The sequence below is a fragment of the Vanessa cardui genome, chromosome 23, assembly GCF_905220365.1.
Source record: "Vanessa cardui chromosome 23, ilVanCard2.1, whole genome shotgun sequence".
NCBI classification, from domain to species: Eukaryota; Metazoa; Arthropoda; class Insecta; order Lepidoptera; family Nymphalidae; genus Vanessa; species Vanessa cardui.
Genome location: NC_061145.1, coordinates 2,521,889 through 2,546,848, shown reverse-complemented (window position 1 = coordinate 2,546,848; position 24,960 = coordinate 2,521,889). Strand labels below are relative to the sequence as shown.

The window sequence follows — 24,960 nt, the reverse complement described above, 5'->3', positions numbered from 1 at the left end:
ACTATAACTTTATTTATTGGAAAAAGAACCATCACAAAAACGTATATTACAATAATATACCTAAAATATCAGAAGAATAAAATTGTTTTGTCATTATACTAATAACTGTATAATAATCTTCTTTCGAATGATTATCGGCATAAGGAAAGCTATTTATAGTACTAAGACCGTATATATAAAAACACTGACCTAGGTATGGAAGGCCCTTTTGAACTCTTTGCCCTATGGACCTTTAAAAACATAAACATTTTATTTCTTTACGTGGTCTATACTTATAAAATTATATATAAGTTCAATCGTATAAAATTTCTATGAATAATCTAAATTCACGCGCTATTCCATTGACTAAGTTAATACGTACGGCCACAAGCTCGCTGATTTTATATCGTAAGCCCAATAAGAGCGGTAATGCAAGCAGTGTACCGGTGATCTTCGTTCATCTCCAAAAAAAGTTTTGTGAAATTTTTTAAGCATGTTGCTAGCGGACCAATATTTGACCGCATCGGCATCCGGGCTTATTTGCATCCCACGTATTGTTTTTTTGTGTACTTTGGTTTTCGTGACCTGGTAGATGTAATTTCTTTTAAAAGTCGTCCTTCTATCATTCTTTATCTCTCAAATCATCGTTAATAGCCGCGACACTTTCGTGAACGTTTCGAGCACATGTCGTGTTCTACAAACGTACAACAGATGGCGCGCAAAAGGCATCTCATGTTTGTTTTTCAAACATTTATTAAAACGTGTTGATATTATTAAAAAAAAGAACTATAAATATAGCATTACATAGCTAAGAATCAGACGATTCAGGAAACCTAGTCAGACGAAAAATAGTTTTGCATCGTTTTATATTTCTTTTCCTGAGAAAAAGACAGGTTAGATAATTAAATTCCATTAGTTGATTGTGACTTACTAGTAAACAATCATAAATAATTTACATATGGCTGGCTGGCTTATGAGTAAATATTTTTATTTGAGCTGAAGTTGGTTTCAGACATAAAATAAGACGCCAGAGGTCTGTATTTTGTATAAAACATTTACATAAAATATATGTAAGTGTTATGTAAAAACAAACAGGAATTATATTTTGCTTTATATAAAATATTTTTATACGAAAAGTTGAATATAATTTGGAATATAGTTCATATTCATATTTGGATCACATTTTTCATGTACTTAATTCTTCATATCAGATATATCCTGACAAAGTTTGAATAACCCACTTTTCTAGAGATCAAAATTAAAATTTATGTTTAAGTTTAAACTCTTAATATTTAGTAGCATTAAATATCTGTCTTTCCTAGAAAGTAATTCCTTAGTATTTCTATAAAAAAAAAACTGTGTATTTCATATTCTATTTTCTTTAGTTAAAGAATTATTAACAACAAACAGAATAAACAGTAAAATACAGTGTGAAATAAATATGAATAAAATAAAGAATTTACTAAATTTAGCATAATCGTTTTAAATGTATTTTTTTAACTGATTATTTTATGATAAAAAAAAATAATGAATAAAATATAATTTTATGCGCAAAGTATTACCAGATCAAAAAAATTACTATTTTTGATTAGTCTAAAGCCAAAAATATTAATGTTTTACTTGGAACCCTAAAATGTTATCTTTTATAAAAACAAAATAACTCATAACTCATTTTTATTTTAACCTTTATACATATGGTATTAAATAATTATATAACCAAACATCCATATAGTATCTAGCATTTCCCTTAACTAATAAAATCATACACCTTATAATATACACAAATATTAACATTTATGTTCAAATTGCATAAATGTCTGGTATAGTAACATAAACATACCACAGAGTACAGTTTGTTATTTTTAATTTATACTAGAACTTCTAGTGAATCTCTTTTGCCTATAAAAATTGGCTTGTGAATTTTATCTTTCTACTATCTATCAATCTGTAATTAAATTGGCCTATTAAATACTTTAACCTAAATACCAATTGATTTCTAGAGGTATTATAAGTAGTGTCGTATTTATTCTTGAAAAAAAAAAAAAATGTTACATTTAAACAACTTCGAATTTTATGTGCAGTTTTTAAATATTTTGTACAAATTTAATGAATAAGATGATTTATTATTACTAGCAACATTATACTGTATAATTTCCTAATACACATGAACCATTCCATATATGAAAGTCCAAAATAGTACATAAGTGAATAAAGCCCCAAAGAAACCATTGGTTAAGACACTTTGTCTTGATACATAGTATTTATGCCAGTTCGGGCCTGCTTTTATCAAGAACATAGCCCACAGACTAACAACTGCAAACACGTAGAAGGCAAAACCGTTGAGTCCAGTCAGGCCAAGAATCCCTGAAATCAGAATAATAAATACCTTAAAAATATATCATTAATTTAAATGTTTGTGAAGCATTGGGCATTACTAAAATGTTACAAGTATAATTTGTTTTAGCTAACTTATAAAATCAAGACATTACCATGGGATCACAATTTATTTGATATGCAAAATGACCTATAAGGTTTGTGTGATGCTGATGACATTATAACTTTTTAAAATAATTACCAGCCGTAGATCCTGATAATGCGGCCATAGAAGTTCGACAATACTCTACAACTACGGCATTGTTTCTGAGTGCAGCCTCACTGTAAACTACTGGTTCCGGCTTCTGATCTTTTACTTTAGCTGACGACATTTTCCAGTTATACTAGTATAAGAATTAAAACCTTCAAATACTGTGTTAGCAAATATTGATAGTCACAGGCACAAGAAAATTACAATTACGACTGACAAATGACAATTCTCATTTCTCAATTCCGATCGGTTGTCAAATAAGTTTTGCTAATGACAAAATGGATTGTTGCCCAATTTAATAATAGAGGCAAACTAAAATAAATTGTATGTTTATTGTATTCCTTATACTGTTTTTACCCTAACGATATTTTAAAATAATTCCTTACGATTTTAGAATTCAAACAATACAATTTACGATTTCAAATAAATCCGTATCGCAAATTTTAATAATTTTATATTAAGTAAACGCATAATAACATGTGTAATAATTTTAATCTTTTCTTTTAATACTACCTTTTACTGTATTTTTAGTTTAATTTTTAAAAATATAGCTAAATATATAATTATTACATGCCAATGAACTTTTTCGTATGTGTGTGTAAAATTAGAATACATACCGAATAAACGCCGATGACACACACATTCAAACTATTTTCATGGTGGTTTTCGCGGCACTAAGCGTCGTTGAACTTAATTTCTTTTGAATAATATAGATCAAGTGATAATAGTCATTTATTATTGTTTTGATGTTAAGGTAATAATTATTGTCGTTTGCAGAAATATTTTCAATTAATATACAAGGAAGCGTTTAATTTTTCTGAGATTATTGTAATTGTGATGGCGTGTGGATGACGGCTCTGGTTGAACCCTACTCGTATCTAAATAGAACTTTGGTCGTTTAATATTAAGGCGTTGTGTGTTTATAATTAATTTTCCTGTATCTGTGTGTTTTTCTCTTTGTAAAATATCGAATAAATCTTTTTTATATGTGAAAAGTGTTCCGTAAAAATGAAAATTAAGTTTTCGATTTTATAACTCAGCTATTCTATGTAGGGGAACGTATCTTATATTTCGCTTTTGTGCACAATATGGCATTTGTAACAAAGACCTTTTAACATAAATAGATAGATTGTTTTGTACAGTTTCTTATTTAATTAATGGTTTAACACAAAACGAAGTATTAGATTTATGCGAAAAAAATTTGAATAACCTAGTTGAATGAATGAATAACTTGATTTCGATTTTTTTATTTCAGTATTGGAACCTAGATAATTTCTGAGTGTCTGAAGTCGTTTATCGTGTACTGACATTGCATTTACATTTTTTATATTGACATAGCCATGGTGATATATTAATAATTGGAAAATATTAAATACCGACATTTTCGAACTAACATTGAAAAATAGTATTACGTCAGAGTCATCAGCGGTCGAATGTGTGATTGTTGGATTACAAAATGGAGGAATCTGAGGACAACATGAGTTCAGAAGACATTAGGTATGATAATAGTCCTTTGACTGCCCGAGCTAAGCCAAAAAAACGATCACTAATTGAACGCGAATTAGAGACTAATTTAACAGCGAGAGTAACTTCTCCTATTACAAATTCTGATTTAAGCAGCACCAGTCGTTATGGCAGAGCTCGCAGGATTAAAACTGATAGTGATTTTTGCGATACAGAGAAAACGGTAACAAAAAATCTTAAGTCACCGAACCCTAAGACGGAAAAATCACCCAATACAATACAGTCCCCAGTCTATAAAATGCACGCTTCCAATTCTCCCATCAGAATTGAAACACCAAAGCATTCAGAAAACTCTTTGGACAATACGATAGAGAGTATTTATAGTGAAAACAATTCGTTGAGTCGTTTTGGTTCTGAAGAAAAGAAATTGAAATCATCAACAAAGAAATATCCTAAGGTATACATACGAAAAGACCTCATACAAAGTAAAGATAAAGACACCGATGATACTGTTGTTTTAATAAAGAATATGTTTTCTCCGAGCAATAGTAACAAGACATCCAGTTATTTAAATAGCCTAGAAGATTCTGAGAAGTATAAATCACATACCGCAAAAAAAGCTACAAATGGATATTTGAATTCTGTTGTAAAAACATTAGATTTTGGAGGAAATAAGAAGAAAAAGAATGTTGAATCCAAGACGGGCTTCTCTAAAAGTGAATTGTTTGAATTGGAGGCCAAGAGTGAATACCAGGTTGGCGACTTGGCTTGGGCAAGAATGGGAACATATCCTTTTTGGCCATGCATTGTAACTAGAGATCCATTGAGTGAAATGTTTGTTAAGAAAAAGTGTAAGTATATCTTTTTTAATACCATTCTAATGAATAAAATAATTTTAATGTTTAATATATGATAATCTTTTATTAAACTTATATCATATAAAATAAATTAAAAATAAAGTAAACAATCTATAACCCTTTTTTTATATTGACATGGTTATTTTTATTATTAAAGTTATTGATTTTGGGATATTTACCAAGTGAACAACAAAAATAAAAAACATTTAATAATCTATAACCAGTTTGTAGATTTGGTAGGTTGTGTTATTAATATAGGTATGGATTATAATTTTAAACCACATGTTTATTTAATATCAGGCACTGCTATCATTTAAATTAATAATTTCCTAAAGGTCTTTGAACATCATTCTTTTATAATAAAAAAAAAAATACTTAGATACCGCAATCATTGTGATAATGACATAATAAAATAGTGTTTAGAGAAAATGTTTAAATTTTATTCCAGTGTTTGGACGTATTGAGCGAGATGTCTTACATGTGACCTTCTTTGGTGATAACGGGCGCCGCGGCTGGATCGTGGATAGCATGTTGAGGAAGTTTCTTGGCCAGCTCGAGTTTGAAGCAACACGCATGAATTTTACACCTGAGGTTCACCTTTTTTAAAAACAGTAACACTTACCCATTTATTTTTAAGTATCTGTCAAAATTTTCATTTTAGTAACTGGCATATCAATTTAAATTAATTTTTGCATTGGTTCATCCCCATTTTTTAAATGAAATTAGCAACTTTGTAATAAATTAAAGCCAAAAAACAATTTTTTATATGCTTAGATCATTTTTAGTTTGATATATTATAATATTATTATTACAGTTTTTTTTATAAATATAATTACATTTAAGTAAATAAATAATTTGCTAATGAAAAAAATATTATGTAATACTAATAATTTTATGTATAATATTGTTTATGTAAATTTTTTGATTCAGGCTAAAAAGAAGGATCCCAGACTGTACTCTGCTTTCTTCATATCAGATAAAAAATTATCGTCATGGCAAATATCGGTGGAAGAAGCCGAGACACTGTTGAGAGAACCAAAAAGACTTAGAATCGACATCCTAAATGATATGCTAGAAAAATCTCGAGTAGCCAAAGGTACTCCGAAACAAGAGAAAAGTAAGAGAGTTACTAGAACAAATAGTGATGTGTCCTTAAGTGAAAGTTTGTATGATACACTATTTTCTGAAGATGACACTAAAGCAAATGATTCAGAAAGATCAAGAAGCAAAAGCAGAAATAGATCCTTAAATGTGTCAGAAGTTGTAACTGCTTGTCTTGACAATATGGCGGCTAAAACTGGCATAACTAAAATTCAAAGGCAATCACACATGGATAGATGGCTGCAAAAAGCCAAGTCAAAGACCCCCGAAAAATCTCACCTTAAATCTCATAGTGGTAAATCGAATAACAGTGCCAAAACAAAAAGAAATGTACCTCGAGAAACACATTCCAAAAATGTCAGACACTGTAGAAAATCCAGCCTTGAATCTCAGCCTGAAAACGAAAATAAATTAACATCACATCAAAATGAACATGATTATAGTCAAAATTATTGTGATGGTAATAGTCCTGTGATTTTAGATGATGTAGAAATTGAATATGAGAATGCAGAAATATTTACAACAGATTCAGTTGAACCTGGCTCAGGAATAGGCATTATATCTAAAGTTGAAACTCTTTGTCATAAGGAAGCGTTAGACAAAAATGAAGAAAGTGTGGTAATCACAGTTGTGAGTGATAACACCAATTTTTCTGAATTAAATGTTGAAAGTGAAATTGATAATCAAATCAATGAACAATTAGGTACTGCAAGTGATTTGAATAGTGAAGTACAAACTGATGCAACATCTGAAAAAATCCTGGAAGATTCCAAAGCAATAAAAGACATAGAAGAAGAAAAAAACAGTCAAACTGAAGCAGTAAATGCTGATCTAATAGAAAATATGGAAATAGACAATGACACTAATGAAGGTGTAAATGAGAGTTCATTAGAAAGTGCAATTATTAATAATAAGAAATTAGAAGTTAAGTGTGGTGAACCAAGTAATAATGTTTTAAGTACAGATGGGGGTGAAGAATGCATGGAAGTGAGTGACTTGCATACAGATATTGAATCTAATAATATGAATGAAATACTTAATAATGATTTACCACTAATTAATACCTTTTGTATTTCTTCAAGTGCCAACAACCCCAAAGTTATTAATGAAGAAAGCAGTACAATTATAAATAATTTACCAGAAAAAGATGTAAATGAAAAATTTGAGAAGAAACAAGTTAAAAATATTTATCGAAATAAAAAACAATCGAATGTGTTAGAAGTTAGTGATTTGAACAAAGATAATATTAATATAGAAAATACAAGTGGAAATTGTGTGGAAATATTAAAAATAGACAGTATAGTTGTAAATGTTGACAATAATGTCGCCCTTGAAAACATTGAAGAGAATTGTAATAAAGACGATGTAAATAATAAGGAATGTTCTAATGATACAGTTAAAGCAGCTGAAGGAAGTAAATTAGATACACTAGAATTAACAAAAAAAATTGTAAACGATAAAAAAATACTAGAAAATGGCTTGTGTGGCGATGAAAATGTTCCATCTGATAAAGAAGTCGTAGCGCCTTCAACTGTTACTCCAAAGTCAAAAAATATAACAAAATATAAATTGTCTCTTAATAAATCAGCAGAGAAAACATGCGACCCGATAACGAAAAAACCAGACACATTTGAAAAAGATTCTAAAAATTGTAATGTTATCAAAACATCACCTATTTGTGACAGTAAAGCAAAAAATGATATCTACCAAAACTGCGCAATTACTAAAGATAACATTATAAGCTTAGATTCTGTTAGTAGTTTAGAACTAGTAACATTAGAAGGTACAATAATAACACAAAATGGTTTTATTGATCACGATAAATTTGAAACATGCACTGTTGAAAATATTGAACTTGTTTCTAATAAAGAAACAAATGACAATACAGAGATAAATATAAATCAGATTGATGAAATACATTTTCAAGTTGGAGACAAAGATTTAGAAAATATAAATATTTCCGATTACGTGGTACAGCCGTTAGAAACGGAAGGCGAATGTGTTACATGGAACGGATATCATGAAATAAATAACATTGATATAACCAAAAAAACTGAACAAAACCAAAGCGATGTTAAACAAAATACCGGTAATGAAGACAATATTGTAATGGAAACTAATTCTATAGAAAATAACGAAGACATTTCACCATGCGAGTCAGGTTTAAATACTTGTAGCAATATTTCTGTTACCGAAAATGTAGTTGAAAAAAGTACAGATGTTTATGATAAATCTGAACCAAAAACAGATGAAAAAGAACCCGATAGTATGTCAGTAAAATCAGAAGATAGTGAAGCTTCACAAGGTAAAAAAAAACAACGCACAAATAATAAAAATAAGTTTGAAGAACCGGACTTTTTGAAGTATTTAGAACTAAGACAAGATTCAGTTATGGATGAACATCCAGAACTATCACTAGAAGATATCACCAATTATTTGTACAACACATGGCTGTATGAAGAGAGTTTGAAAACTGATACAAAGAAAGCAGATGACGTTGATCAAGCAAATTTAGTCAAAGGCCTAAACCAAGACACGCTACCGGTGAAAAAAGTTCGTAAAAAGACAAAAGTCGACAAAGATAAAGATAAAGAACGAAGCTTAGACAAAGAGGAAAATATACAAAAGGAAAAATCTAAACGAAGAATCATTAGACCATACTACAAAGAAGATTTTTCAGATGTCGAAGAGGATTCGGAATATTTTGACATCTTTAAAGTAAAACAAAAAGCACCTAAGCAGATTGATAATTTAAATGAACCAATTATAAATGAGAACTACCAAAATGATTTTACAACAACCGAAGAACCAATGGAATATGAAGAAGAGATGGGACAAGATGAAATAGATCAAGTTGAAGAATATTTTAGACAACTAACTGCCCCTAAGCCTAATTTGTTTAAAGGTTTAATAAGGGAGAAAGTTTGTGAAATCTGTGAAAGAGTTGGCAATCTTGTGAAATGTAAAGGATGTCACTGTATGTTTCACACTGATTGTGATAAAAAACAAACTGAAATCATCGAAATATCTGCACCCATTAGAGGAGGTAGAAAAAAGAAGAAGAAAAGGGGAAGGAAAGCAAAAGAAGATAATAATGGTCTAGATTCTGAAAGCCAGAGTGACGAAAAATCTCAGGATGCAAACATTTCCGACGAAATCCAAAATACGTCGATCGATGAAGAAGAATCTCATATAGTGGCTGATGCGGAAGTGTTTGAAGCCCAGCTTGCTGCTAAAATGAAAGAAATCCTCGAAACTCCAGACGAATTGGATTACGATTCGTATTCGAACGATGAAAACGATTGGGGCGATATTGATGTCGGCGAATGCAAAATAGTTGACATAAAACCCCGTCGAAAAGATCGAGAAGAAAATCCCGATTATTCAGACTTTAAATGCTATAACTGTCAAAAAAACGAAATACCAATTTGTTTTGTTTGTAAATCGTCTATTTCACCTAAAGATAAAGCGGAACATAGGCAGCGGTGTCAAGTAGCGCACTGTCAAAAGTACTATCATCTAGAATGTTTGGACCATTGGCCCCAAACGCAATTCAACGCTGGCGAACTTTCTAGAACGAATAAAAGTAATGAATACTGTGAGGCATTGTCGTGTCCAAGACATGTGTGTCATACTTGTGTTTGTGACGATCCCAGAGGCTGCAAAACGAGGTTTAGTGGGGATAAGCTAGCTAGATGCATCAGATGTCCCGCTACGTACCATACATTCACCAAATGTCTTCCAGCGGGCACACAGATTTTGACCGGCTCACATATTATTTGTCCCAGACATTATGAGCATAGGTGAGGAAATTTTTGGTTATGTTTTATTTTAACTACTAACCATGGAAGGTGGTTATTTTCTCACTTTCAATCATGGGACTGAGATATCTTTTTTTATTGTTATTCTTAGTAATAATTCTTCCCTCATCTTTGAAATTCCATATATCCATTCAATCCTAAGAAATGTTAGTTAGTGTGATCAAAAGATGTTTATACAAATTGCTCTAACAGATCTCTAATGCCGAAAAAGTTACCTAAGTTACCTAAAATGTTTTTCTATGGATGATTATCTTAGGCATAAATACTTAAAAAAAATTAATTTAAAAAAAGAACAAAACTTCATGATATATTTTTTAATGTTCCAGGCCCGGTAAAGTTCCTTGTCACGTGAATACTGGCTGGTGTTTCATATGTGCCTTGGGTGGTTCACTTATATGCTGCGAGTACTGCCCCACATCCTTCCACGCTGAGTGCCTTAATATTAAACCACCTGAAGGTAAGTTACTACATTAATTCCAAATTCAAAAGCATTATTTCCCAAAATTTTTATGTACATGTTATTAATATGATTTTTATATTCTGAACTAAATATTTCCATAACTATTTGTAATACTATAGAAGCACTTTATTCTTGTAATTATTCTTATTTGTTGTCAGTTCTCACTAGTTGCTTAAAAGAAAAAAAATTAATTATTTATTTAATACTCAAAGTGTTTGAGACCCAGTCTAAAAGACTTATTTATTGTATGCAAGTATGTAAAAAGTAAATGTACATTCTTCCTTAGGTGGTTATATGTGTGAAGACTGTGAAACTGGTCGGCTGCCTTTGTACGGGGAAATGGTTTGGGTGAAATTAGGACACTATAGGTAAGTTCTTTATGTAACAACTTATTATACAATATACATATATGTTTATTAAGTCATACTACTTTATTGTATTCTAGGTATATGTTATGAGTTATATTTTTTTCTATATAAATGTTGTATGGTAATTGGTATAATGAATATATTCAGATGCATTGGAATTTTAAATATTATGATTATATTAAAAAAACTATAGTGAAAAATAATGCAAGTGTTTTACACTTGTTTTTTATTGGTAGTAAAATATTTAGATCGATTTTAAAGATGCCAATTTTGCATTAATTTTAGTATACATTAATGTTTCTTGTTATAGTTATTCATTTTTGTATGTACATGTAATAAAAACAATATAAAACGATTTAGACTATCTTGTATTATATTGCTATAAATATAAGATCGAATCTCCCTTGCAGATGGTGGCCTGGTATAATCCTACACCCGTCAGAAATACCACAGAACATATTAGCAGTTAAGCACTCTCAAGGAGAATTTGTGGTACGGTTCTTTGGACAGTATGATCACTACTGGGTGAATAGGGGACGCGTGTTTCCCTTTCAAGAAGGTGAGGATTTATGTTTAATAAACTTTTTTTTTTTAAATTTAATAATATAATTTTGCTCTTACTAATCAAATCAATTTTTTTTTAAATGTAATTCTAAGAAGGTAAAGTTTTTGTATTGAAACTCCTTTGCTTGTTTCTTAACACAAAACCCTATATTTTGTTAGTAAATTATTTTTAAGTGCCAAGTAGATTTTTGCTTTCACGGTATCATCTATGTCTATACCCCTAGCCTAGCCCTTTTATACTCAATGCATTTGTATTATACATGGTACATATACCAAATTAACTTTTTTTATTATTTTTGTCTGTTTGTTTGTTCCGGCTAATCGCTGGAACGGCTGGGCCGACTTTGATGGGACTTTCATTGGCAGATAACTGATATAATAGGGAGTGACTTATGCTACATTAATTTTTTTAATTCAAACGCGTACAAGGTCCCGGGCACAGCTAGTGTTAATTAAATGATATGTGATCTTATTATGGTTGTTATTCTCAGGTGATTCTGGGAAAGTGTCTAGTCAGAAGTCCAAAATAGATGCAGCTTTCACAATGGCGATGGAGCATGCGCAAAGGGCCTGTGAAATACTTAAAAGTAAGAAATACATTACATATATATGAAATTTTAATTAATTATTATTATTATTTATGTTTTGTACAAGGGAATTTTCTGCCTGTTTAGGTTCTAATGAAGTTAGCCAATGATAACATAATTTAGATATTATTACATATTTAAGATTTTAGTCAATTAATAATACTCTGTGCTTTTTTTATATTAACGTCATATGTTGTTATTTCATACACGAGATTATCCGCTAGCGTATAAGAGATATTTGTTGTAGTAAATTGTAAAGGTTGAATCAATAAAATTACTGTTTAAATGTTTTTTTATTACTACAGTAGAATCCCGATTATCCGGATCAAATAAAACCAGGGGTATTCCGTATAATCGAAAATCCGGATAACCGATTTCGAAGCAAATCAAACAAAATTTAAAATTTAATATTTTTTAATATGTACTGGGATTTACTTATATCCCGCAAACAAATGAGAGCGCATGTACAGCGTCGGTGGTGAAATAAACTTGTTAGTAATATGCCTTGCGTTGCGTCGCCAAAAAAAAAAATTAAATTATTTTTTTACTAATTACAGCCGAGACGAATGAGTCTGGATAATCGGATAATCGGGATTCTACTGTATTCTCTACGACAATTTTGGAATATTCTTTACTGACTAAAATTGATTGGAATTCATAATGAATATTAATATTTTGTCGAGAGTCGAGATGGTCCAGTGGTTAGAACGCGTGCATCTTAACCGATGATTGCGGGTTCGAATCCAGGCAAGCACAGCTGATTCATGTGCTTAATTTGTCTTTATAATTCATCTCGTGCTCAGCGGTGAAGGAAAACATCGTGAGGAAACCTGCATGTGACAAATTTCATAGAAATTCTGTCACATGTGTATTCCACCGACCCGCATTGGAACAGCGTGGTGGAATATGTTGCAAACCTTTGAGGAGAATTTCAAGGGAAGAGGAGGCCTTTAGCCCAGCAGTGGGAATTTACAGGCTGTTGTTGTTGTTGTTGTTGAAATAACTCTGTATGTCACTTTCAAACCAATGAACCGAATTTGAAGAAATTTGCTGTAAAGCAACCTTGAACTCTTAAGGGAGGACATAGGCTACTTTTTTGCCTAACACATGATTATCAACCTATAAGATGCGAGTGAAGCCGCGGTGACAACTAGTATAGCATAAGCACTAATTTATTTTGCGGCGTCCGATACCCGATTACGGAATTATTGTTGTTGTTGTTAATATTTTGACGTGACAACGTCTTATAAATTGGTTTGCCGGGTGACACTTCAAGAAACTGCGTTACGCTCCGCTCACAATGAGAGCGAGTCGATCGACGGGTTCGTCCTGCTTGGCCTAGGTCAAGCGGGGTACGGGCCTCGAGGCGTACCTCCTTGCCCGGGCATGTCCTCAACGGCAGCCTACACGCTGCCGTGTCATTTTATTTTTGGCCCAATGGGCCAGGGTCCCATGGACCCAGTGGTATGTCCTCTTTTTTGTTGTTTCTGGGTTGTCGTCTCCGGGTGGTTGTCTAGTCCTTGTGGTTTAAATGCGTCGTCCTATTTGTGGCACCAAATCGTCGTCTTCGATGCCTGCGTCGGTGCAGGTGGTCGGCGATAGTAGGAGCTCACGAGGTTGGGGACGCCCCTCTAGTGGTCGAGCATGAAGTGGTGCTATGCCATGGAGGTGCCCGCGCCCACTGTTGTCCGCGCGAGCGAATATTGTGCGCGCGAGATTGCGGACGAACTCCTCCACGGTGGGCGTCCTGGTGTCTCTATGGATCACGTCGTTCCTGACGTATCTCGGAGCTCCTACTATGAGTCGCAGGCATCGGTTCTGTTGGATCTGGATCCTTCTTTTCTGGTGCGCGGAACAGAGCGCGTACCAGGCAGGGGCCGCATACGTCAAGCGCGAGCGGACGTAGGCACCGTAGATCCTCAGCTTGGTTCTCAAATTGAGCTTAGAGGTGAAGAGGGGGTGCAGTTTCGAACGGGCCGCCGCAGCTTGGTTCACTACCTTATTGGCAGTGGCAACCATCCGCAGCGACCGGTCGATGTGACACCCCAGATAGCTCACTGAGGTCTTCCACTCTACGTCCTGGCCTCGGAGGGTGAGTTGACGTAGCGGCCTCTGGCGGCCGACAAGCAGAGCGGCCGTCTTTCCGACGTTGACGGCCATCCTCCATTTGTCAAGCCACTCTGGCAGTAGATCCAACAGACGCTGCATCTTCCTTGTAGCGACGATTTGGTGGTAGGACGACGCAAAGAACGCGCTGTCATCCGCATAAAGTGCCAACAGCACGTCCTCTTCACCCTCACGCAGATGGTCGCGGAGGGTGGGGATGTCGTCCGTGTACGCCGCGTAGAGCCGCGGCGACAGGCAGCTACCCTGTGGTACTCCGGCTCGGATGGGGCGCGGTTGGGAGTCCGCCCCGTCCACCGAGACGTAAAAGCTACGGCCTTCCAGAAACGACGCTACTGCCCGCACTAGCGCGAGAGGCGTCGTCGTTTTCAACAACTTGGCCAGGAGTCCGGCATGCCACACTCGGTCGAAAGCCTTCTCCATGTCGAGAAAGACCCCGACGGTGTGTTGCCCTCTATTGCGCTCACTGGCCAAGTAGCTGAGGACCCTCGTCAGCTGGAGCGTCGTCGAGTGGTGGCTGCGAAAACCAAACTGCTCCTCGCGCAGGGGCAGGTGAGGCGAGAGTCTTCGCAGCAACAGGCGCTCAAACAGCTTGGCGACGTGCGAGAGTAGCGTGATCGGCCTGTAGCTGGCCGGGTGTCGGCGGTCTTTGCCCGGCTTGGGAAGGGCGATAACCTTTCCCATCTTCCACGCCTCGGGGAAGTGTCCGGTCCGGAGTATGCCGTTAAATGCACTCGTGAGCGCTACGAGGCAGTTCTTGGGTAGCTGCATCAACGCAGCGTTGGTTATCCCGTCAGGCCCAGGCGCCTTCCGCTTAGGTAGGCGGAGGACGGCCTTCCGCAGCTCAGACGGAGAGATGAATTCGTCTCCCCGGAGCGGCGGGATCTGTGCCGACAGGAAAGCCTCCACTTGGTCGTGGATCGCTGCGTGATGACGGACGACATCGGGGTTTGATAAGTCCGGGTTGTTGGGCTGGAATTGCTCCTCCAGGTGTTCCGCGAGGATCTCAGCCCTGTCGCTGGAGGAGTATCTTCTTCTACCCGCTCGGTCTAGCAGCGGGTAGATAGGCTCGTCTTGTCCGGTGAGTTTCTTGCAGAGGTGGTAAAGTGCTGTGTCGCGCTCGGATGCTCGATCGATGGTGACCTCCCACTGGTCGTCCTCGAGAGCCACCAGCGCGAGTGATACCTCCTCTGCAAGTTTGTTTAGGTCACGCTTCACCCTAGGGCAGCGCGTCCGTGCCCAGAGTTGGCGCAGCTGACGCTTTTTCCTGAGCCGGTCGCGGAGCGAGCTCGGAAGCGGGTCCCGGCGTTCCTGCATTGAGATGCCATAGATGGTGGCGGCTTCCTTGGCTTCTGCGATCGCCTGGGTAATTTTCTTAGTTGCCCTATCGACGTCGGCAGGCGTCGCGATTGGGACCATAAGCTCGAGCCCCGCAAGTTCGGCGGAGAAACGCCTCCAGTCCACCCGCGATCTTGGGGGACGAGGCACTCTGAAATCGCGCTGCAGGGTGAGCGTGACCATTATAGGTAGATGCTGTGTGTTGAGGTCATAGTTGACCTCGACATCCAGGGGGCAGTCCAGTCCGTGGTGCAGTACTATGTCCAGTACATCGGGCTGTTGGTTAGCTCGCGACGGGATGTGGGTCGGCGCTCCGGGACCCGTCACCCCGTAGCCTCGACGTTCGCTGTCTTCGAGGAGCCTTTTCCCTGCCTGGGTGATAACACGCGAGCCCCAAGCGTGGTGCTTGGCGTTTAAATCACCCACGATCAGGGTAGGCAGCTGCGACTCGAAGAGCGTGTGGACATCAGTACTGCAGAAGTTCAATCCGGGTGGCTTGTAAGCGGCATACAGCTGGAGCTCCATTTCACCAGCTTGCACCCGCACCCCTTGTGTGCGCAGACTCACGAAGGGGGCGTGCGCAAGTTCCTCGTGTACTAAATCTCTCCGCACCAGGGCAGCTGTGCCCCTATAGGGGGCGCCCCGGGGGGAGATTTCATCGCGACGGTAGACGAGGAAGTTCGGGATGCGGAGCTCGACATTCTCCGAGAGCTTGGTCTCGCCCAGGAGGATAATGTGTAGATCCTGCGACTGGGCGAGTAAAGTTAGCTCCCGGATATGTCCTCTGATGCCGCCCGGGTTCCAGTAGGCGATTCTCAGCTGGAATTGAGCTGCGCGAGTGCGGCTATTCCAGCTGAGATTGCGGGTATAATGTCCTGGCCCTGCGTATACGCGACCAGGACTGCGGTCAGTGCGTCCATGAATACCCGGATTATAGTTGTAGTATCCGGGTCATTTCTGCGGTGGGCGGGTCTTAGTGGTGGTGGTGGTGGTGGTGCGTCCCGCTGCTCGGGTTGGGCTACCCGTGCTGTAGCCCTTGTTTGTGGGACACAAGGGGCCGCCCTCGTCACCTGCCTCGGCTGCGGGGTGGACGCCGCCGCCGGTTCAGATTTGGCCGGTCTCGCCGCTTTTCTTTTCTTCCTCCTCTTCCTCTTGTTCTTGGGTAGAGGTTGACCCCGTTCGACCGGCTGGTTTGCCGGTGGGGCGAGGGAGGAAGGGGCAGTGGCTGGCGGCAGTACTTCGGTCTCGACAGTCCTCCTTGGCGCCGGGATAGGTTGGCGGTTGGCCCTAGCCAGCTGCTCTGGTTCTCGTGTTGTGGGGGGAGAGAGCTGCTCGCCTCCTTCCCTCTGCCTTCGTCTCAGCTCGGCCTTTCTGTTTTTGGGTGCGGCCGGTTGTGGTTGTGGGGGGGGAACATTGATGCCCCTCCTTCTTGCCTCCCTCTTGTAGACCGCGCACCTTCGGTCCTTTGCCGTGTGCGCCTTACCGCAATTGGCGCACGTCGGCGGTTCTACAAGGGGTCTCGGACAGTCCCTGGCTAGATATTCGCCGGCGCAGCGAACACATCGAATTTGCCTGTGGCAGTTTGCCGAGGCGTGTCCGAATGCCTGGCAGCGGTGGCATTGAGGCGGATTTCTTCCGCCTTTCCAGGCCTCCACCAGCAGTCCGGGCATGCACAACAGCTCGGTCACCTTATAGAGCTCGTTGAGCTCCTGCTCGTTTAGGTGTGCGAGCTGCACGAAGAAGGTGCATCCTCTCCCGCCCTTTCCGCTGGGGATTGCCTTCGCACGCTCGGCTGGAAAACCCAGGGAGCGCATGGCAGCAGTTACTTCCCCGGGCGGGGTGTCAAAGGGTAGGCCCCTGATTGCCACCTTCGTAGGCAGCTCGGAGGCGGGACAATAGCAATAACATGCTATTGCTTTGTCCTGGGTCCTCGCCTCCGTCAGGTGCCTTTGAATGATGCGGAATTCTTGAGCTGAGCCCGGCAGGAATCTTACGCCCTTCCCCATATGGGCGCGCATTTGGGGCGTGTCCTAGTTTGGTCTTGAGGACCTCAAAGTGCCGCGTCCAGTTCGGCAGACATTCCACCGTGATCGGCGGATAACCGGAACGCGGCGCATCTTTCGGTCTTGTCGTGGCCGTTGTTGAGGGTGGTTGCGTCCTGTTTCTTGGGGAAGCTGGTGCGGCGGCTGCCTCCGCGTATGAGAGGCCCGATGGCCCCGGTTGTGGCGAGTCCGGGCGTGGTGCCATTGATTCACCCGCCAGTGAAGCCAGTGCCGCGTAACTGGTCGAGTCACGCGGCCACGATTCTTGCGATCCCCCCTCAAGGGGTGAGGGGAATCGTGGTGGTTGTAGTAACTCAAGTGTCTTTGGCATTTCCGTAGCCTCCTCAAATGCCTCGCACGACGCAGGTGACACGGCGCGCGGCGATTCGACTTTCTCCGGGGTTTTCGGAGGTGAAGGTTGCGGGGGGGAGGGGTCCGTTTTCGGACGCTTGTCCTCCCTGTATTGATTCCGGGGACGACTCCGGCCTCGGGCGTTTGGCTCCTTCTCCGATTGTTGTAGGTTTATCTACAACCTCGGGGAAGTATTCCTCCACGTCCCGGTCCTCCTCTTCGTCCTCGGGATCCGCGTGTAGAATGCGGATCATAGGGCGTGGCGGGGGGTCGGAGGTGCGGGGGACAAGCACGGTCGTGTTGTCGAAGATGTCTCTTCGAACAACAAACCGCGGTATCCCCGACCTTCCTCGGCCGCGCTTGCGTTGGTCCATGGGGGGTGCTCCCCCCCTTCGGACATGGTGGTGGTGGTGGTAGTACTGCTGCTCGACCTTGTGGGCACGGCTACAACAACCTCGGCGCGTGCCACCCAGCCAGGTGAGACCCTTGAGGGAGGCCCAGCTAGGCGCCCGCGAGCGGTAGTTGTTTCCGTGCGCACTAGTGATCCCGGTTGAGGGCAGTCAAACTGGGAATCCTGCAGGAGTCTTTGCAATCAAAGACGTGCAGGATTCGTCTGATCCAACTTTGCACGGGAGCAGGCTCCACGCAACTTGCTCCGGCCGCTTCCTCAAGCCAACGTCGGGGTGACGCGGCGAGTACAACTGGCACCGGGGGGGCGTTGCGGGGGGCAGGGAATGTCCAAAAACAAAGTTAAGATCAGTAGTTATTTCGTATTATACGGGCATATCGAAATGTGACGAACGATACGGGTATAAATACGAAATAATATCGAGAATTCCCTTGAATGAGAATGAGAGCGAGTGAGAGGCACGCGTCCCTTCCACTCGGGCATGGTCAGCCCGCCTAAGAGCGAGAGAGACAGACAAAATTCAGTGCGAGATTCTTTGTATAAATAAATATTTTAAATTGTTACTATTATTTCATCCTTCTTCCTACAATACGAATGAATATTCACATTAAAATTATTTTACCACTCAAAGTCGTTGTCACGTAAAACTTTCGCCCGTGTACCGACTTTACAGGTAACAGGTAACGTTTGTTATTATGATTCCAGCGGCGTCGGGCGACGAGGAGGAGTCGTCGGACATCGCGTCGTCGCTGCGGCCGCCGCACTACGTGAAGCTGCGCGTCAACAGGCCGCGCGGCGCGCTGGCCGGCCGCCGCCCCGACCCCGAGAGCTCGCTCACGCAGTGCGACTGCGGCCCCGCCGACGCCGACCCCTGCGGCCCCTACGCGCAGTGCCTCAACAGGTGACACGCGACCTCCGATATATAAACGATACCATAAGTTAGCAGCAGAACAGCTGGCGAATATGTGCCTGAACGCACTTGTATAAGGCCAATGATATTCTAATAAACAGATATGTTATACCCATACGAAACAACAGAAAAAAGTGTGCCGCGCCGGGGACCGTTTATTTTACATTTCGTTACAAGTAAAAAGGATAGCTTGATAAAAGCAATGAGCAAAATGGATAACAAGATGTTTTAATTACGCAAAACGTATTAATACTTAATTATGATGTATTATAACGTATTGCTACGTAAAACGACTATAGGCAATCGTCCCAATTAGGACGTTTTCTAGTCTTCACTTTTAGTTTCCCCTTTGGCGCGTTAATAACCTATCCGTTTATTACAACATCATTTTATATGGCTCTACTACCGGTAAAAACGTACGATAAGGTGGTCTATAAGATTGATCAATTATTTTATAGATTTAAATAATGCAATATTTAAGTCTATATAATATATTCTCTAGAATTTATTATATAACTAGTAAATTCGCCTGCGACTACACTCGCGTTATAGGATTTGTCAGCCTCTATCTTTTTCTGACGTACATGCTATAATCTTTTAAGTTTTATTAAAATTAACTCTGTAGTATTTATTCTATCGTTCGTTTGTTTTGAATGTTTGTATAATATTAGTAAAGATTTTACAAACTCATTAACCTATTTATGTAATCTGTAATACAAATGCGTTTTGACGTTACAGAATGTTACTGACCGAGTGCGGTCCGACGTGTCGCGCGGGCGATCGTTGCAACAACAGAGCGTTCGAGAAGCGTCTATATCCCAAGATGGTGCCCTACCGGACCCCGCACAGGGGCTGGGGCCTGAAGACGCTGGTCGATATCAAAGCGGGTAAAGATTAATTACTTGTATAGTGTTGCTATATGAAATTAGTCTAGTAATTAACATAGTTTGCATTCAGTGTGTACAAAGTTTTACGTTTATATATTACCTATATCATCATCATCCTCCTGCCCTTATCCCAATATTATTTGGGGTCGGCGCAGCATGTCTTCTCCTTCCATACTTCTCTGTCAGACGTCATCTCACAAGTAACATTCTTTCTAACCATATCGTCTTTCACACAGTCCATCTATAATTATTTGCTTACATTATTACCTATATCTTAGAATAAATTTAAAAATTTGGCTGTAAAATATACTTGCTTGCAAGTTTTACATTGGTACAGTCAGAGTAAGAAAACCTTCGTCAGTTTTCAAATTGATTCTTTTATCAAGTCTTAAACTCTTAGTACCTTTTGAATCTAAACATCAAATTTGATGGTGTTTTCTTCAAAGCAGATTATCGCTCATACTGAGCAAACGAAAATAGATCTTAAGGTTTTCTTACCCCGACTGTACACGGATTTATAAATTGCCTTTTGTTTCAAGGTCAATTTGTAATCGAATATGTTGGCGAGCTGATAGACGAAGATGAATTCAAGCGACGCATGCGCAGGAAACACGAGGTCCGAGACGAGAACTTTTACTTCCTAACGCTGGATAAGGAGAGGATGATAGACGCCGGCCCCAAAGGGAACTTTGCGAGGTCAGTGACATGTAGCCCTTAAGCTGCTAATGCTTGATTGGTGGAATATTTGTCGCAAGAAACTATAACCGCATCTGATTGGTCGATGCGCTCTGCTATAGATAAACGAAACAAATCTGACATATAGGACGATCCTAAGGAATTATTGTTTAACCAATGAGCATGTAAGAACAATTTCTTTTGGGAGCTTGTTCCCTGAAATGGACTCTTATATTATGTAATTAGGTCGGCTGTATCTTGTAAATACTTTTTTTTTAATGTGTTAGCTCATGTTAGAATGGATCAGATATAAGGTTGGAATTCCAGCTAAGACCAAAAAAATGTTGTGTTACTTTCAGTGCCGTAAATAGCTTATTCTGCGCCCTGAGCGAGCTAACTAATATACTGCGCCCTATTTTAGCAGACCCTTTGCCTATTTTACCTGCGTCTAAGTTTTAGTGAGTAACACTAAAACTTAGACGCAGGTTCACTATTGCAAATGCGTTGCCCATTAACTATAAACACTAAACACAAATACGCTCGTGCGCTGCCAAAAAAAATGAGCGCGATGTATGTTTTTAATGATACTAGCATTTAAGTACGTTTGTATTGGAGTCGAGTACTGGAGGCTCAGCCGTATCTTAACAAAAGCAGAATAAAAAAACAATAGTCCTGCCCAGTCTGTCTATTCTTGCGCTCCCGAGAGTCTACGCCCTGTGCCTGGGTGGTAACTGTTATGTTTATAAGCTACAGAAATTAAAATATAAATATCTTATGTATAAAAAATGGATATTGGTATTTTTGTTTGTTAAAAGTACTTTGGTACCGTTTGATAACGATTACCATGAAAATTAGAACATATATTGATTTATTTTTGTAGACTTTTATACCAAATTGCTGTAACTCGCTTTAATACTGTTTAGCATCATGACAATTGGTATATAAACAAAAGCAAAACATCTCCCGACTTTCCTGGTAAGCTATAAGTAAACTTTTACGAATTTCGAACTAAAGTTTTTTTTTTAATTTTAGGTTCATGAACCACTCCTGTGAGCCGAACTGTGAGACGCAGAAATGGACGGTGTTGGGCGATATACGCGTCGGTCTGTTTGCGCTTTACGATATACCCGCTGTAAGTATTAACATACAAGCTCCGCCCGCGACCTTCCATCTAACACGAAGGGTAGAATATGTTAAGTCAGCAAATATCTCTAGCTGTTGTTTAGCTGATTTAGCAACAAGCTATATACATAAACACCCAGAAGGATTTTAAAGCTGTTGTAATATATCTTAATAGCAATTTTAGCATATTTGTAGAATAGGAAACTATGTAATATACATTATACTCTGTTGTATTTAAAAATATATATCAATGATGTGATCGTCGACTGGATTTCTATTTACATGAATTTTAACAAAATATAGTGGGTAAATATTTTGACAAGCGTTGATGTTTCATGTGTGTAATTGTTTATTTATTTTAAGAAAATAATATAAACATACTTGTGTAAATTGGTACAAGAGTGTGACTAAGTTGTTGGTTCTGCTCGGTAAAATTTACATTTCAAATTAAAACAACCTATGATTGGTCAGATTTAACTTTAATTCAATGATAATTCAAAAATGCTCATATAATCCTATTTGAATTAAGAATGTTGTAATGTTAAATTTTGGTATTACAGTCAAACGTGTATATAAACCTGCCAAGCGAAAATAGTATAAAAGTAAAGTAACAGCCTGTAAATTTCACACTTGGATTGGAACATATTCCACTACGCTGTTTCAATGCGGGTTGGTGGAATGCACATATGGCAGAAATTTGATGAAATTAGCACATGCAGGTTTCCAAACGATGGTATCCTTCACCGCCGAGCACGAGATGAATTATAAGCACATATATATATATATATATATATATATATATATATATATATATATATATATATATATATATATATATATATATATATATATATATATATATATATATATATATATATAGTGGTGCTTCCTTGGGTTTGAACCCGCAATCATCGGTTAAGATGCAAGCATTCTAACCACTGGGCCATCTCAGCTCAGTATATTATTATTATTATTAATTGCTAACATTGTATAAACCTTTCTATTTTCAGAATAGTGAACTGACATTCAACTACAACTTAGAATCAGCCGGTATCGAGAAGAAACGGTGTATGTGCGGTGCGAAGCGCTGCTCCGGTTATATAGGAGCTAAACCAAAACAGGTGAACACACACTATGATTATAACAATCACATTACTTCAATTAACTATAAGTTTTAATTGAGATGCTATACAGTTTGCTTGTAAGAAATATATATGTGATGATGTCTGTGTGGATATCACTTGTGATATATTTCAATGCCAAGTGTTGTCCTTCAGTTTGAGGGTGAGCCAGTGTAACCACATATGTATTACGTTTATATAAAATGTTGACCACTTACCATTAAGTGGCGCATTTCATACTAATATAAATAAGCCTTAAATTAACTAAATTATATTTGTTCTAATATTTATTCATAATTATGCAGCTCATACGCGAACACTGGAAAAACGCGTTGCAAGTTAGTTTGCTTAGAGTATTATTACATAAGAATTAAGTTATTATCATGGTAAGGATATAGGTGGATATTTCTTATCACTAGAGATAACATTACATTGTGAATGTGCCTTGAAAACGAAGATGTTATGTCTCTTGTGTCTGACAATACACTGGCTTACATTCAATCACGACAGAAATAGTACTAAGTATATAGGTATGCTGCTGAATGTAGGATGTGTTGGTCGTATTTACCCAGACGGGCATGCACAATAGGCTATTTGACAATGCGAAAAATAAATTGTGTCAACGTATATTATGAGTTTAAAAATGGTTATTTACTAACGAAACTTGAAAATAATACGTAATTATTCAAAAATCCATAAATAAAAATGCATTTTTTCAAACGTTTGTCACGTGACACAAAACGCCGTTGATTGGCCGGGCTTATTATGAAATCACTTCCTTGTAAACCTTGCTTCTCTACTTATATGTACCACAGATTAAAATACGGCAAAGTGACGTCACCGACCCCATTGCAGCGCCATATTGTCCAAGTAGCGTTTTTGCGCGCTATTTAAATATGGAATTTTTAATATGATATTTAAAAAATTATTGAAAAAAATAACTTTTACTGGGTTCCTTAACCTCTACTAAATAGTATAAGATGGATTTTAAAAACCAGTCAAATAGCCTATTCTATACAACCAGGTTAAATAATACCTATTGGAAATTAACTAATATTCAATTACAGGATGATCAACCAAAGAAAACTAAAATAACAACGAAGCGTACATACAAGAAGCGCAAACAGACAGAGGACTCGCCGTCGACCAGTCGGAGCAAACCGAGGAACAGGGTCGGCAGACCTAACAAACCGAGAGAGCTGACGGAAATAGAAAAAGACTTGCTGATAATCAAAAATGCAACGAGCGGCATCTCTAGCGATTCAGAGTGCAGCGGACGGCTCAGCAGTATCGACAGTTCGAGAGATGCCAAAGCCTCGAAGAGGAAACGAAAGGATGTATCGACGGAGGAAGTCCTTTCATCCCCGAGTACGAAACGGATGAAGGGTGAACTGAAATCGAGCGAATTGGACTGATCGAATGACGTTCTAAATCATGTTTATAGTTTCGTTTGTACGTTGAGAATTATGAATTTTATTTACCTGTAAATAGTTATCGCTTTACATATCAGCTGCTATGAATAAATATGTATTCGAAGTTTGGGCGTATTTATTTTCAACCGACTTCAAAAAGGGGTTGGGGGGGGGGTTATCAATTCGTCTATTTTTTTTTATGTATATACATAGGCTCCAAATATAACAATAACTATAACTACATTATATAACCGGAAATCGACTTCTAAGTAGTCTAATATTTTCATATCATTTTACTTAGGATGACTCTAAAAAATATGTTGAATACGTAATTATTTTAGTGCATATTTATTTGTTTTAAAATAGTGTATTGTTTGAAGTCGGTTTTCCTTTTTGATAAAATTTTTATTTATTTATATTTTGTTTATTTTCATTATGAAAGCTACATCATTTAATTGCTCGCTAAACCGACAATGATGGGATGAGTTATTTAAATTGCCAACTTTATGCCTTCATGTCTTTCTGCCCACAGTTTCACTCGTGTTTTAACGATTGTTCATTTACTATTGGGCATAAAAATACTCTATGGTCTATTCAAGAAAGAATTTTTTAATTACAATAGATATGGCTTTACTAAGAACTAGCGCGCACTAGTAACTTATGTCACGGTGACTGTTTCGTCACTCTTGTCGAGTCCATGAATAAAAAAATCAAAACCAAATTATACTTTATTCAAGTGGGCTTTTTCAAGCACTTTTGAATCGTCAAATAACAATTAAGTGAA

General features: G+C 38.5%; 2 protein-coding genes across 4 annotated transcripts; one reads left to right on the top strand and one right to left on the bottom strand.

The window, feature by feature from the left end:
* Positions 1-1,636: 1,636 nt before the first annotated feature.
* On the bottom strand, positions 1,637-2,809 carry LOC124539737 (ER membrane protein complex subunit 6). Its single transcript, XM_047117081.1, has 2 exons — positions 2,555-2,809; positions 1,637-2,343 (listed from the first exon to the last, which is right to left on the bottom strand). The coding sequence occupies exons 1-2, from the start codon at positions 2,682-2,684 to the stop codon at positions 2,135-2,137; spliced, it is 339 nt and encodes a 112-aa protein (XP_046973037.1). The 5' UTR covers positions 2,685-2,809; the 3' UTR covers positions 1,637-2,134.
* A 369-nt stretch (positions 2,810-3,178) lies between these two features.
* On the top strand, positions 3,179-24,301 carry LOC124539618. 3 transcript variants are annotated; one of them, XM_047116916.1, is made up of 15 exons: positions 3,180-3,317; positions 3,819-4,060; positions 4,243-4,878; positions 5,333-5,475; positions 5,815-9,788; positions 10,133-10,263; positions 10,553-10,634; positions 11,045-11,193; positions 11,690-11,785; positions 18,755-18,950; positions 19,698-19,846; positions 20,386-20,542; positions 21,554-21,653; positions 22,654-22,764; positions 23,832-24,301. In XM_047116916.1, the coding sequence occupies exons 3-15, from the start codon at positions 4,326-4,328 to the stop codon at positions 24,177-24,179; spliced, it is 6,189 nt and encodes a 2,062-aa protein (XP_046972872.1). In that variant the 5' UTR covers positions 3,180-3,317; positions 3,819-4,060; positions 4,243-4,325; the 3' UTR covers positions 24,180-24,301. The 3 variants fall into 3 exon arrangements, with proteins under 3 accessions (XP_046972870.1, XP_046972872.1, XP_046972871.1); XM_047116914.1 differs by having other exon boundaries at positions 3,179-3,317; positions 3,819-4,878; XM_047116915.1 differs by lacking the exon at positions 3,180-3,317 and adding an exon at positions 3,429-3,612 and having other exon boundaries at positions 3,819-4,878.
* The last annotated feature ends 659 nt before the right edge of the window (positions 24,302-24,960 follow it).

Coding starts and splice junctions, on each gene's coding strand:
- LOC124539737 (XM_047117081.1), bottom strand. CDS start 2,684: ATGTCGTCAGCTAAAGTAAAAGATCAGAAGCCGGAACCAGTAGTTTAC. Junction 2,344..2,554: donor ATTATCAGGATCTACGGCTG/GTAATTATTTTA, acceptor TTCTGATTTCAG/GGATTCTTGGCCTGACTGGA.
- LOC124539618 (XM_047116914.1), top strand. CDS start 4,020: ATGGAGGAATCTGAGGACAACATGAGTTCAGAAGACATTAGGTATGAT. Junction 9,789..10,132: donor CCCAGACATTATGAGCATAG/GTGAGGAAATTT, acceptor TTAATGTTCCAG/GCCCGGTAAAGTTCCTTGTC. Junction 18,951..19,697: donor TACGCGCAGTGCCTCAACAG/GTGACACGCGAC, acceptor TTGACGTTACAG/AATGTTACTGACCGAGTGCG.